This window comes from Pipra filicauda, unplaced genomic scaffold (assembly GCF_003945595.2).
Source record: "Pipra filicauda isolate LSUMZ 115617 unplaced genomic scaffold, ASM394559v2 scaffold291_size933811_pilon, whole genome shotgun sequence".
NCBI lineage: Eukaryota > Metazoa > Chordata > Aves > Passeriformes > Pipridae > Pipra > Pipra filicauda.
This window is the reverse complement of record NW_024104411.1, coordinates 403,190-416,922: the sequence shown is the minus strand read 5'-3', so window position 1 is coordinate 416,922 and position 13,733 is coordinate 403,190. Positions and strand designations below refer to the sequence as shown.

The 13,733-nt window shown below is 55.5% G+C and overlaps 1 protein-coding gene across 1 annotated transcript in view; it reads left to right on the top strand.

Moving 5' to 3' along the window:
- The first annotated feature begins 1,507 nt into the window (after positions 1-1,507).
- ZNF512B (zinc finger protein 512B) overlaps positions 1,508-13,733 on the top strand; it is a 29,822-nt gene continuing 17,596 nt past the window's right edge. Inside the window, exons 1-9 of the mRNA XM_027710605.2 lie at positions 1,508-1,645; positions 5,649-5,771; positions 6,766-6,845; positions 7,605-7,733; positions 8,082-8,254; positions 8,419-8,672; positions 9,423-9,494; positions 11,086-11,220; positions 12,425-12,549. Coding sequence (XP_027566406.1) covers positions 5,651-5,771; positions 6,766-6,845; positions 7,605-7,733; positions 8,082-8,254; positions 8,419-8,672; positions 9,423-9,494; positions 11,086-11,220; positions 12,425-12,549 — 1,089 coding nt within the window. The 5' untranslated portion in view covers positions 1,508-1,645; positions 5,649-5,650. The remainder of the gene's footprint in view (positions 1,646-5,648; positions 5,772-6,765; positions 6,846-7,604; positions 7,734-8,081; positions 8,255-8,418; positions 8,673-9,422; positions 9,495-11,085; positions 11,221-12,424; positions 12,550-13,733) is intronic.

Below are 13,733 nucleotides of genomic sequence, written 5' to 3'. Positions count from 1 at the left end.
CAGGGTGGCCAGGCTCCCCCATCTCCCCTCACCCTCATCCCATTCCTGGAGATGCAAAATTGTGCTTTATGGATGCAGAAAATGAACATGGTGGCAATTCTGCACTCGTGTGTCTGGAGCAGCTGTCAGGAGGCTGCAGAGATAAGCGATGGGTGATAGGCACTGTCCATAGCGAGGAGAAGACCTCGAAGGTGCTGCCTGGTCCCAGTGGGCATATGGAGCTGGGGAATAGCCCCCCCCCAGCCAGCTAAGCTTTCTGGGCAGGCAGCTCCCTTGCTGGGAAGCGAAGCTGCCTCGGATATGCCTCATTTTATACAAAGAAGGTGGGTTGTGCCTGTCCCTCCCACCCCGCTGAGCACCCTCCGCTCCACCGATAATCATACCTAGCAATTACAGCAAGCTTTCCCTGCTCTCTGCAGACATTAATTAAGCTCTTTCCCCGCAATGGAGACAAAGAGGGGAAAACCGCGGGGAAACTCCCGACTTGGGTTGGGCTTTTTTGTTTGCACGATGGTGCCACAGGGCCTCCCAGTTCCTGGCAGCACCACAGAAGCCATGAGCTGGCGATATCAAGCAGGGTGGCCCTGGAAGCAGTGGTTGCTCTGGGTTTTGCTCTCACCTGGCAAAATTTGTGGGTTTTTCCCACATTCTGGGCTATTGCTGGGTCCTGGTGTGGCTGTTTATTCCCAGTGCTAGTAACCGAAGCTGGCTCTGCCCTGTGGTACCTACCTGCGTGCCATTGGCTCTGCAGGGGCGACACCCCAAGCCTGGGAGCTGGGAAAGGCAGAGTGTCCCATGGGCATCAAGACAGCCTCGCACCCAGCATCATCCCCAAGGGCTGGGTTGGCTTTGCAAGGGACCTGGAGCACCGCAGGGTTAGATGGATTGATGGGTGGTGAGAACACTCTCCCTTGCACCTCGGAGGGCAGGATGATGGGCAGGACACCCTGGAGGGGAAGGCGACAGGCAGGGCATTGCCAGCACTCTGGAAGGCAAGATGATGGGCAGGATGTCCTGGAGGAGAGGATAACGGGCAGGGCACCTTGCTGAGCAGCACAACAGGCAGGTCACCCTGCCTGCACCCTGAAGAACAGGATAACGGGCAGGGTATCCTGCCTACAACCTGGAGGGCAGGACATCAGGCAGCACACCCCGGATGGGGAGATGACAGCCAGGACACTCACTGCCTGCACCCCGGAGGGTGCGACACCCCGGAGCAGGGGATGGCAGGCCGGCACCCTGCCCGCATCCCGCACGGGCAGCGCAGCGCTGCCCTGCCCGCACCGGGGTCCGCCCGCACCTGCGCAGGTCAGGGCGGCCCGGGCAGCGCTGCCCCGTCCCGCCCTCCCGCTGCCGGTGCCGGTGCCGGTGCCGCTCCCGGAGCCAGGCGAGGCCGGCGCGGGCCAGCGGCGGAGCGGGGCGCGGGGCGGGCCGGGCCGGGCCGGGCGGGGCGGGGAGCGCGCATGAGCCGCGGCGGCGGCGGCGAGGGGCGGGCGGGAGCGCGGCAGCGGAGCGCGGCGCCGCCGCGGGTGTGGGCGCGCCGGGAGCCCCGCACGGCGGCCCGGGGGCGGCGGGCGGCACCGCCTGGCCGGCCGGGGGGCGCGCCGGCCCCTGCGCGCCCCGCACCGCGGCCCGGCCCGCCGAGGTAAGCACCGAGCGGCCCCCGGCCCGCCCGGCCCCGCGGCGGGGACCCCCCGCGCCCCGCTCCGCTCCGCTCCGCTCCGCCCGCCGCCGCGTCGCCATTTTGCCGCTCTCTCTTCCCCTCCCGGAGCGCGGCCCGGCCGGGCCCGGCCCTCCCGTCCCTCTCCGTGTCGGCCCCGCTGGGCCCGGCCCGCGGGGGAGCCCCGGCCGCCTCCCGGGGATGGGGCGCGGGCCCGGGCGGTGACAGGCCCGGGCAGTCGTGACAGCGGGGAGGGGCTGCGAGGGGACGCGGGTGGCAGGGCCGGGGCGGGAGGTGACAGGACAGAGGTCCCCGCGCCCCGGAGGTGGCAGCGGCGCCCGGCAGAGCTCCCCGTGCCTCGGAGGTGACAGCGGCGCCGGGCAGAGCTCCTCACGCCCACTGACCCCCGGACAGGGGACACCCCGGGCTCATTGTCTGCCAGGCACGTGCGGGTTCTTTTCCCTTCGTGTCAGTGCCCGGGGACACGGAGGAGACGGATGGGATAACGTGCCTCGAACAGAAACTTTATACGCTCAAAAAGCCTCGTCTGCGCCTGGTCACAGCCATGTGCGGCAGGAGTGGCGGCTGCGGGTGAGGCGATTCCCTCCTGGAGAGCCTCGGGGTGTCAGTCGGTGTAGGTGATGGGGATGGGATGCTCCGTGTCCCTCCGGAGCTGCCCGGCCGTCAGCCGTGTCCAGGGAGGCAGCGGCTGGCCGGGCTTCACCTGCCACGTGCTTCCCTCCCGGGGAAACCTCCAGCAAGGGTGATTGCGCTCCCTCCCTAGGAAGCCTCTCCCACCGCTTCCTTGTCTTTGTTCCCTGGAAGTTTTTCCCAGCGACTCCAGTTCTGCCTGGAGTTCATGGGAGAGAGCACAGCTCCTCTGACAGCAACAGGAATGGCAGTGCCCTTTGGCATCCGTTGTCTGCGCTGGCCTCATTGCGTCTCTGCTGGCACATGGCTTGTGCCAGGGCAGCAGCTCCCTTGCCTTTTGGCATTCCCTGCACTGGAACTGTTGGTAAATTATTGATGATAAGTGGAGTGGACCGATGGGTGACCAGGCGGTTGGTGCATGACACGGTGCCTCTGTGGGGATGGGACTGGGGCGGGAGTCCCGGCAGGAGAACTTGCGGTCAGGACTTGTGGGTGATGTTCCCCCTGGCAGCCATAAGGATGTCGTGGGACTGTAAGGGGATCACAGCCGTCCCTGGCTGCGTGCATGCTCCTGTGGGCCTGATCCAAAGGCAGGCATTTCTACATGGAATTATTTCCGCTTTCCCGCTTTATGCCCAATTTTCAGGCTGCGCCCAGCCCTCAAAGCCTGACAGCTCTGCAGGAGGGATTTGTCACAGTGGGAAAAAGCCTGTTGGGACTGCCACTGGCTGAGATGTGGCTGTCCCTTGTCACATCCCACAGAGAAGCTCATGGCCATGCTGGCCAGGCTGGGCTGCTGGTGGCTTTGGAACAGTGCCTTTGGTTCCCAGACTCCACTCGCCCTTCCCACAGCCATGGGTTTCCTCCTCACCCTTGCTCCTAGCAGTGCCAACTTGACCTCTACTCATCCTGCGCTGGCTTCTGTGTTGACAGAGGTTTTTTATGTGGAGCTGGATTGGGATGCTTCAAAAATATTGCCACAAACTTCTAAAAAGTTACCTAAAAAGAGCTGGAGGCTTCGTAAGATGCTACCAGTCCCAACCTTCCCGCACCATATCCCAGCCCTGCTAATGGCTAGGATGTGCCAATACCTTCTCTTCCCGTTACCAGCAAAAGGGTTCTCACTTTTGGTGAGAAAAACCTTAAGGAAAGCGTGGAAGGGCATGGGCTGTTGCCCATTTCGGTGTGTGTTACTCAAAAATGAGTGAGAAGTTTGGATATTACAAAAAAAACCTACAATGGCTTTTGCTGATTTTTGCTCTCTTGCTCTGGGACAATTCCTCTGTGATCCCTGGGGTTGTATCGGTGGCCGAGGAGCAGACTCTTGCTAAATGGTTTATAGGAGTTTTATCTTTCATTTAATCAAAAACCAAGAAGGGGAAAAATTCAAGGAAGTATTTGGTGTGGAAAAACAAAATATTCAGAACCCCTTAAGCTGGGCAGAGAGGGTCTCTTTGAGGGGATGGATGTTTTAAGGGGAATGAGAAGCGTCCAGCTGCTGGAGCTGGGCTGAGCTGGGCACTTTGGACATATTGGGAAGAGAGTGTTGGTGTGATGCTCAGTGGTGTGTGGTGCCACAGGGTGTTTGGGGTGCAGGAGGTGGGCCATCAGCAGGGTCTGCCCTGCCTGTCACATCTTGCATGTCACCTTGAGCTGCCCAGCAAGGTGGGCACAGAGGTTTTGTGCTCCGTCACCCATTGCATTTTGGCACTAGGATAAAGGTGTCCCTGGATGCATAAAGTTTCAGCTGTGCAGGTTTCCCCTTGGTTTTCACCTGTTTTGAGCACAGAGATCTTGTCTTCAGCTTTCAGTTCTCTGGTCTTTTGTGAGTCTCTTTTTTTCCCCTGTTTTCTTTGAGCAACTTGATTAAGGATTGCTTAGAGGTGCCAGGAGGCAGCACGGGAAGGAAGGGGACTGGCATGTTTATCCCTGGAGAACTGGGGACAGTAGCAGTGCCCACATTAGTAGGAGTGGAGCAACGATTTGGGAAGGGGCTGCAGGGAACCCTCTCTTTGCCTGCTCCAGGAAGGAGCCGCTGGCAGTCAGGCTGCAGCTCCTTCCCAGCTCTCCCACTGAAAGAGCCCAAATTAGCTGAATCAACGATGCCCATGTTCAGCACCAAATGCCACAGAACCTGTTGCCAAGGCTGGAATTTCTCACTTGATCGGATTAACCTTTGTGTCCATGCACCCAACCACATACGTGTCACCAGCTGAGCTTTTGCCAGTTCTCTTCTCAGAGCATGTGGGATGCATGCGATGTGCAGTCCCTGATCCCACACAGAAAGTCCCTGGGGGCACCTCAGAAAGAGCTGCTGGACCCTCATGTCCCACTTGTTGGCATGGCTGGCAATCTGGCTATGCAGGAGATGCTCCCCTATTCCTCTGGGCAATGAGAACAGGTGGAATGAGTCTGGATGCTCTGGGAATCAACTCTGTTGAGTTAAATGACGCTGAACATGATCTTGTGGGAGGAACTGGGAGTGACGACTCAAATCCATGTTTTGAAAAAGCCTGTGGGTGAGCATCAGCATCACGTCCCAGCCAGGGTATCAAGGCTGTAGTGGTCTGGGCAGTCGCTTCCCGAGGAGCTGATGCTCTCATTGTGAAGGTGTGGAGGACTTCTTTCCCCCAAATCCTTATGTGGCATCTCCCGGTGCAGCCCCCATCCTCTGACATATCTTTGCTTGTGCTGTCAGGAACGGAAGAAAGAACTTGAAGCCAGAGACAAAGGCAGTCATTCCGTGGGCTTCTTCCTGGCACCACCAAACGGAGGGGTGTCTTGCTGCCACTTCCTTCAGGAGCGAGAGTGGGCCTTCTGCGATAATTCCTGATGTTCATTATTTATAGAGAAGCCAAATTGAATTATTAATACAGAAAATTCAGATAACATTAACAATTCTCAGTTTATAACGGTTTCCCATTAATAAGGAAAATTGGAAATTTATCACTACATCTGTTCATTAAAACTCACTATTTTTTTTTTTTTTTGCTTTTGGTGTCTTAAATGAAAGCAGAGAAATAAACGAAGAGGGAAGGCCATTTATTCACTACTTCTCCGGGCAAAGTCAGCCCATAATTTTTAATAAAGTCTTTGCTGTTGTACGTGGAGGGGAAGCCAGGCTGTAATGAAAGCAGCTTTCCAGCCATGTCTGTGGTGTTCCTTGACCGTAGAACAAATACTCAGAAGCACGTCTCATTTCTTCTCTTTGTGGGAATCTTCAAGCTGCGTGATAGTTTGCTTGTTTCCCTCCCTCCCCAGCAGCTCTCCTTGCTTTCACCATGTGTTGTTCCCGGCTCCGAGGAGTGAATTTTAACGCCTCCCCTGCTTTTTTCAGAGATGGCGGATTCCTATACCTGCAAAGGTGGAAGGAAAGCTGCAGGCTCTAACAAACCTGCTGCCAGCAAAGAAAGCAGGACAGAGACAAGGATAAACCCGCCAGCAGAGCTGCCCAAGCTGGGTAAGGAACTGGTTTGTGCTTTCTATGGAGGTATATGGGGCGGAGGGGATGAACCCAGTGGCAGGGGTTGGGAAGTGGCTGCCAAAACAAGGGGGTGTGGATGCACTGGGTCTTGGGGTGTCTCTTTCTCACTTTGACCCACCAGCAAGAGCTTTGCTGGCCAAAAAAGCCCCAGGTCCTGGGATCTGTAGGGAGCTGGTCCTTGGGAGCAGGAGAGGAGGGATGGAGGTGGTCTCTCCCTTCGGAGAGGCGTGTGTCTGGCTTAACGAGATGGGTGTCTCGCCGCCTATTTATCGTGTTGGTAGCTAAGTGTTACATCAAAGGATGGAAAGGCTTAAATGAGTTCAGACCATCTGCTGCCTCCCGTGTCGCGGCCCCCGGGATGGAGGCTTGCGAGCGTATGAGCCCCGGGGGACCCTCATGCTAAGGGCTGTCACGCTGATGGATGGCTGATTTCTCTATCCAGGAATCTCCAGGCTCAAGGAGATTTTTTTTTCTTCTGTCTGTTTATTCTGGGCAGATCCCCTCTGCAAGAGGCTCTCACTGCCTTTACCTTGCTAACAGCAGCCCCAGACACCAAGGGGTGCCTGCACCGCAGGAGAGGGTTGGACCCCAGCGATGTATCTCAGACCAGGCTCCCAGAATCAGTGGCCTTGTGGGGAAATGCATGTGCCCTAAATGTTTCCCAGATGCCACTCTTACCTTGAGGGGATTGAAGCCATAATTACTAGCAGAGGAGGATAATTTATTGCTAAGGGGAATGAACTCCAGCTGTCCGCAGCATGAACGTGCCTGTGTTCAGGAGAGCTTTTTTCCCTGCGCCACATCTTATCAGCACTTCAGTTGCAGAGGAGCTGGCCTTGCCTTCCAAAGGGGAATCTCCATCCTTGCCAGGGCAGGGAGTGGCAGCCCAGAGCTGAGGGCTGAGCACCAGGATTGCCAGGACAGCAGCTCCTCCAGCACGGCTGGTGATGTGTGCTCCGTCTGTTTGCAGAAAATGCGACCAGTGACAAAACTGAAGGCAGGAAGAAAGGACGACCCAAGGCCGAGAATCAGGCACTGAAAGACATCCCTGTAAGACCCCTCCCCTCCCCAGTGCCCTCCCTGCTTCGCTCCCTCTGACTTGCCCTGCACCGCATGCTCCAGCCAGCCCCACTCTGGGGTTAAACCTGCCTTCCCGGTGGTTTAATCTTCAGAGCAGCCTTGTCTTGGGCTGAGCAAGATCTTGTCCCCTCAACCCCTCCATGCAGGCATCCTCCAAAACACTGGTTAGGGAATGGTACTTCCCTCCAGCCTCACCTTCCCAGGGCCATGCCCAGATGAGCCACATCCTGTCACAGCCGTGTCAGATTTGGCTAATGATCCAACAGCAATGGCAAAGGGTGATTTATTCCCTGCAGGGTTGTGCAGTTTAATTCCTGCCCGTTAGCATGGACAACACACAGAGCAGTTTGTCATGAGAGCACGGGCATGGGGTGATTTACAGACTCGATGAAATGTGGGGTGATTAAATCACCCGGGCGACTTCAGGCCTGATTTATTCCCCAGCCTGGCAGGGAGTGTGTGTGTGCTCTGGGAGGCACAGCAAGGTAAATCCCTGGGAGGAATCATTAGCCTGTAGAGCCTGCAGCATCTATCCCAGCACCTCTCACTGGGAGCATCGCTGCACTGAAACACACCCCTGGGTCCACTTTGTGGCTATGTTGTGGGAAGGGATTGGATGTGAATGGTCAGAGGTCTCATGTGCCCTCCAGGCCCCCTTGGGATACACTGGTACACAGCTGGGCACACGGTGCTCTGAACTCAGCTGTCTCTTGTCTCTCCTGTTCCCAGCTCCCCCTGATGAATCAGTGGAAGGATGAATTCAAAGCCCACTCCAGGGTGAAATGTCCCAATTCAGGCTGCTGGCTGGAGTTCCCCAGCATTTATGGCTTGAAGTACCACTATCAGCGCTGCCAAGGGGTAAGCAGACCAGAGAACTCTGTCCTTTCCAGTGGCCAGCTCTTCCATTACCATCTGCAGGCCAAAGCCACTCTCAGGCCTTAAAACCCAGGAGAAACGTGAGGTTAAAATGGGGAAATGGGGAGGGCAGAGATGGGCCAGGAGCAGTTTGTGAGGTATGTACAAGAAGGACTGGGGTCCCTGTGGCTCAGCGTGAGGTCTGGCCCAGGGGGACTGTGGACCCTTGATAACTGTTTGGAGGGGCAGAAGGGTATTACACAGGGTTTGTGTTCGTGTCCGTGCCAGAAAAAGCCCGTCTCTTTTATGATCTAGCATCCGTGCTCACTTACCTCTCCCTGCTCTGCGCAGGGTGCGATCTCGGAGAAGCTGACCTACTCGTGCTCGTACTGTGAAGCTGCCTTCACCTCCAAAACCCAGCTGGAAAAGCATCGGCTCTGGAATCACTTGGACCGGCCAGTGCCAACCAGCAAAGCAGAAAACAAAGTGCCCAAGGCCATTGGGAAGAGCAGTGGAAAGAAAAGGTGCCAGGCTGTGGCTGGGCTGCATGGCAGTGGCATAGGGATGGCTGGGAGAAGGGGAACGTGCCTGCCTCCGTTCCTATGACTTGGGCTGGAGAGGGGGGAGAGGTCTCAGGACGCTTGTCTAACGACCCCTCTTTAAACAAGCCCTCTGTGCTTTGCCCTAGAGCTGCTGAGAGTTCAGCTTGCCCCACCATCCATCCCAAACAGCCAAAGACGGAAAAAGCTGTGGCCCAGGAGCACACGGAGAATGGCGAGTGCCTGGCGGAGAGCCGGGAGAGCAAGGAGTTCCAGATCGCAGCGGCCGAGGCGATGGCGGCCGCCACCCCCACGGCCAAGTCCTCGAGCGGGAAGGACGCCGGGCAGCAGCGGGGCAGCCAGGCCTCGCTGCAGGAGGAAGACCCCGAGAGGATGAAGCACAGTAAGATTAGAGCCCGGGGCTACGCTGGCTCAGGAGCCCAAAGAAGTGTCCCACAGGAAGGGGCTCTGCTCTGCTCCTGCCAACACTGCTGCAAGTGCCTCTCTGAATCCAAGAGAGATCCAAGTCTTGATTTAACATCCTGATAGTTTCCCCTCACCTCAGCCCCAGTTTCCTGCAGTTTTACTGGGAGTTGAAACCTGGTTGTAGCTGTGGTAGAGATTATTCCTATAGGACCTGTGAGACTGGAAATGGATTGGATTCCTGGCCACGTAGCAAGCTGCCATGTCAGCCTGTCTATCTTCACTGAGTGTGGCAGGTTAAAGCAGGATGGTTCGGATAAACCCATTTTCCTTGAAGGATTGGAACAGCATGAGGAAGCTCATTCTGTCCGTGGCCACTGCAGAGCTGGCAGACAGGGCCATGGTTGTCCCCATCACGGCATGGGGTTCCAGTGCTTGCAGCACCAAAGCAAACCACCACTGCCACTGTGGCTGCTGAGGTGTGGAAACTGTGTGGCTTTCAGCACTAGACAGAGCCACCACTTCCACTCATTGAACTAACCCTAAATAACACACTTATCCTGATTTTAGGGGGTGGGAAGCAGCCTGTTGGTGTTTGGTGGGTGGGTGCTTCATCCTGATCCACTCCTGACACAGTGTGTGCTCGCTTCATGCCCCAGAACTGATGAATCCCCCTGGCAGTACAGTTATTTGACCAAATCTCTCTCTCTGCTTCTCTCTTTTGAGTCAGGAAGGAAACAGAAAACTCCTAAGAAGTTTACGGGGGAGCAGCCGTCCATCTCGGGGACATTTGGACTGAAAGGTAATACAGGGACAACTCTGGTCAGCTGTAGGGTTGTACCTTCTCCCTGGGGCATTGCAGGGAAGCCCCTTCTCCAAGAACCCTCCCTGTGGTGGAGCCAGACGGAGCCTGAGGATATCACACTGGGAGAGCTGGTGCTTTCTACCATAAGAGTGTCATAAAGAGAGTGGAAGGCAGCAGCAGAGCTGGGACTGATAACAACCCTGTCTGCTCTGTTCTGGAGCCTGGCGCTAGGAGAGGCAAGAGAGAGGAAAGGATCCAGGAATGTTCAGCTGTAACACAAGAGTAACGAGCTGCTGACACAAGCGAGATATGAGAAACATCGTTTCATCATCGTCCCACCATCCTGGGATGTCGCAGTGTTTCCAGTGGCATCGGGAAGGATTTCTACTGCGTAGAAGGGCTGGTGACGCACCCACCCCTCAGACACCATCCCCACTGCTGGTCGCCCACATTGAAGGGAATGAATCCAAGGGAGAAGAGACGTGTGTTGCTGGGATGTTTTCTGAGAGGGAGCTCAGGAATTTGCTGCTGCAGCCTGACAAAGCAGCAGCTTTGTCACTAGCTCTGACAGTCCCAGAGCTAGTGGGACTGTGGTCATACTCCATTGGGGCTGGGAAGGAGGGGGAAATCCTGGAGCATCCCTGGTACGAGAGCAACTGGATTTAGTCTGGCTATGAAATACGTTCAGTCGGGGAAATAAAAAGCGGATTTCCAGGCACTGTGGGAGGCAGCACCTTCCAGTACGAGGCACTCGGGGGAGAGGCACTAATGGCTTTGAAGGAATTAAACACCGACGAGCAGGCTGGATGTGGTCTCTGTGATTTCCTTTCCCCTGGCTCCTGGGAAGTCTGGGCTTGTTTCCCTTAACTTCCCCGCAGAGGCACTGCCATAGATTGAAGCGTCTGCGGTAGGTTCCTGGAGAACAAGGTGCCTCCATGACCTGCTGCCTCAGGTGGAGAGTGAAGAAGGGGTGTGTGTTCGCTTGTGCCCCCCATGTTAGATGTGACAGTCACTCCCCAAAGACAAGGGTGCCCCAGCCCATCATGGGGTGCTGTCTCCATTCAGACCCTGGGTTTTCAGGAGGATGTGGACCCTCGTGGGGCAAGTGTGGATCTGACCCTGTCACTCACCACGTTGCCTCCAGCACCTTCTGTGGAAGTGCAGGCACAGGATTGGGGGGGGGTGGACCCAGGGGAGTTAAACAGCTTTTCCAGTGCAGGAGCATCAGCAGGAACATCACTTTTATATCCTGAATTTGCTGTTCTAGTTCCCCCCTCCAGTTTCTTGCAAAACACCCTATTCCCTCCTCCCTGGCCTGTCTGCCTGGCTAAGGGCTCCTACCTCACTTTGCCATGGTGTTTCCATAATTCATAAACTGACTGGGTTGGGGGAAATGATGCTATTTATAAAACACCACGATCTGTGAGGATATTGCTTGTCATAATCATGGACCTGACCGTGCAGCCTTGGCAGACCTACAGCCAGCTCAGTGTCCCTGGGTTAGAGGCAGAGATTTTTTACCTGCTAAATGCAAGTTGCTCTGAAGGTATTAAAGCAAGTACTGAAGAAGCATCCTCTTTCTCTACAGGTCTTGTCAAAGCAGAGGACAAGGCAAAAGCCCATCGAGCCAAGAAGTTGGAGGGAAACACCAGTATGGAGGAGCTGAAAAAGAAATCTCCAGGAGTTGCTGTGAAGAAGGAAACTGCTGTGCACCTACCAGCAGGTGAGGCTGGAGGGTGCAAAGCACAGGCAGCAGCTTTGTGTGCAGCTTAGCTGCTTTCACGTGCTCTGCTCAGTCCCCACCTTCACCTGCAGCTCATGGTCCCTGCACCCCTCCTGGCCCAGCGGGTTGTTTGCTAGGCCAGTTTTCTAGCAGGTTTGCCAGGAGAAGCAGCACAAAATCAGAAGTAGGAGCACACTTTTGAAGCGCAGCACAGATGTGGGAACGGCCACTGCTCCTAAAACATTAATGCAGGCACAGTTTACATCCTGAGGGGCACCTTACCTTTGCTTCGCTGCCAGGTCAGCGCGATGGAAGTGCTGGGAGTTGAGAGCCAAGTTCCATCTGGTTGCACTGTGACCACAGCTTGGGTCAGCATGTGGGATGATGGCATTTTTCTAACATCATCCCCATGAATGACACCAGTGCATAACTCTAGGAATGATTGCTCCTTCTCCGAGATGCAGCCTACATCCCAGGCACAGGTTGCTTGCTTTCCCTGGGAGCTCTGACAGCAGGAGGAACGCAGGATGTGCAAGATAAACACAGCTGCAGTGCCTTACACTGCTTTCAAATTCAAATAAACGACTCTCTGATCTCACAGCCGTGCAAGAGCATCCAAATAAACAGACTTGGTGGATTTTATTCAGCCCAGGCTTCCCTTGCTGGAAGCCCAGCGCTGTTCTGCTGAGAACGCGACATGAACTCTGGACCTGGGAGCAGGTTTTGGCCTCATGAATTTCTTTATTTTAAGCTTTTTTAAGCTGGCCACAGTCATTCAAATAAACAGATGCCTGGAAGCCAGCAGTCCCCTAGCTACCTCCATGTCTGCCGGGAAGAGGACTGCCAGGGAAGTTTTCCAGGCACACGTCCGGATGGAGCCGAGACGCTCACCTTTGTTTCGCTCCCGCTAATTGTTTCATTTGGCAGGGGGAAGTTATTGCAAGCAGGGCAAGATCAGGTGGCCAGGGGCATTATCCTTTTTTAACTCCCAGTGTGCAGGATACCAGCAGGGTTGGAAAGGTGAACCTCTTTTTCCCAGGTCAGCAGGTCTGGTAACTCCATGTGAAGTCACCCAGTGACCCAGTTTGCTCAGGCAGCTGCAGGAGTGTGGGGCAGGGAGAGCTTTTCAGCTTACCAAATCAAGGCTTAGACAGGGCAGTCCTCTGCCCAGCCAGTGTTACACCTCTCTCCTCTCCCTTTCCAGCAAACCCGGAGGACCAGTGGCAGCGGGAGATCAGCGAGAAGGGGGAAGTCTCCTGTCCAACCTGCAGTGTTATAACCAGGAAAACTATTGTGGGGCTCAAAAAGCACATGGATGTCTGCCAGAAAGTAAGGCCTTGCTTTATTCAGTCAAACACATGGATTTTGGAGAGGAACGGATGTGTACATGTGCCATTCATAAATGTGCATTGCTGCTCCTAAAACCAGTTCAGGGCTGTGTTTGATAGAACACTTGCTGGTCAAGTTCAGATTGCTGGCTGCCTTACATCAATTCAGAGGGATTTGGACACTGATTCTCAGCAATCCTGAATCCTTCTGTGGTCTGGGCCCCTGGCCCCAGTGTCTCTAGCAGAGTTAGGTATTTCTAGTAGCTAAACAAATAGTTTTAAGGCTGGAGGGATTGTTGGGATTGTCTCTAATCTGGCCTCCTCCAGAGCTCTGGCTGTGGGGTTTCACTGTGTGCTGTGCAGGCCAGATAAATTGTGGTTGCATGAGAGCACGTCTTGGGGAGACTCCGAGCCTGGATGTGCTCAGGCAGGCTGTCAGGATGCAGGAGTTCAGTAATGATACAGTGAAAAATTGTCTCTCTGCCACACCACCATCCATCAGAGCGCAGGATTACGTCTTCATCCGTCACCTGGTGCGGTGCAGAGCCGTCGCCACAGAAAGCCAACGTGGGATCGATGCCTCCTGCTTTGAAAATATGTGGCTGGGCTTTGATTCCACATTCATTTTCTGTAAATGCTTCCCCAGCCTTTGCTTCACTATTTATATAGCAGTGGGAGGCTGCTCTCCCTTTCAAACCCTGCACTAGAGTGATGCTGGGCAGAATCCTGCCTGTTCTGATATGCTCCTGGCCTCAGCAGAGTGGGGATCTTGACTGTCGCTGGTCACACCTGCCCTGTGCAGCATCTCCCAAGCCAAGTTGGCTCCATGTGGGTGGGATGCATGGCTGGATGACCTGCCGAGCATGGCTCTGCTGGAGCAGTCAGTGGTGTCTTCCCTGCAAATAGACCAGCGGGTGTTCAGCCAAGGAATCAGGGCTCCAGCCCTTGGAGGGAGTGTTCTGTCATCCTCCTGGGAGGGACAGTCCTTGCCAGGGCTGGCTGTGCTGCTCAGGCAGCTGGGATGCTCTCAGAATCCCAGCCCAGGCAGGACAGTCCCCAAGCTTCAGGTGTGTAACCACAGGTCCAGCTTGAAGCATTCCATCCCTGAAATGAACCTGTGGCATGTCCTTAGTGAGGCCACACTGCTACAGGCACATGTGATCCCCATCAGAAGCCACCCTGGAG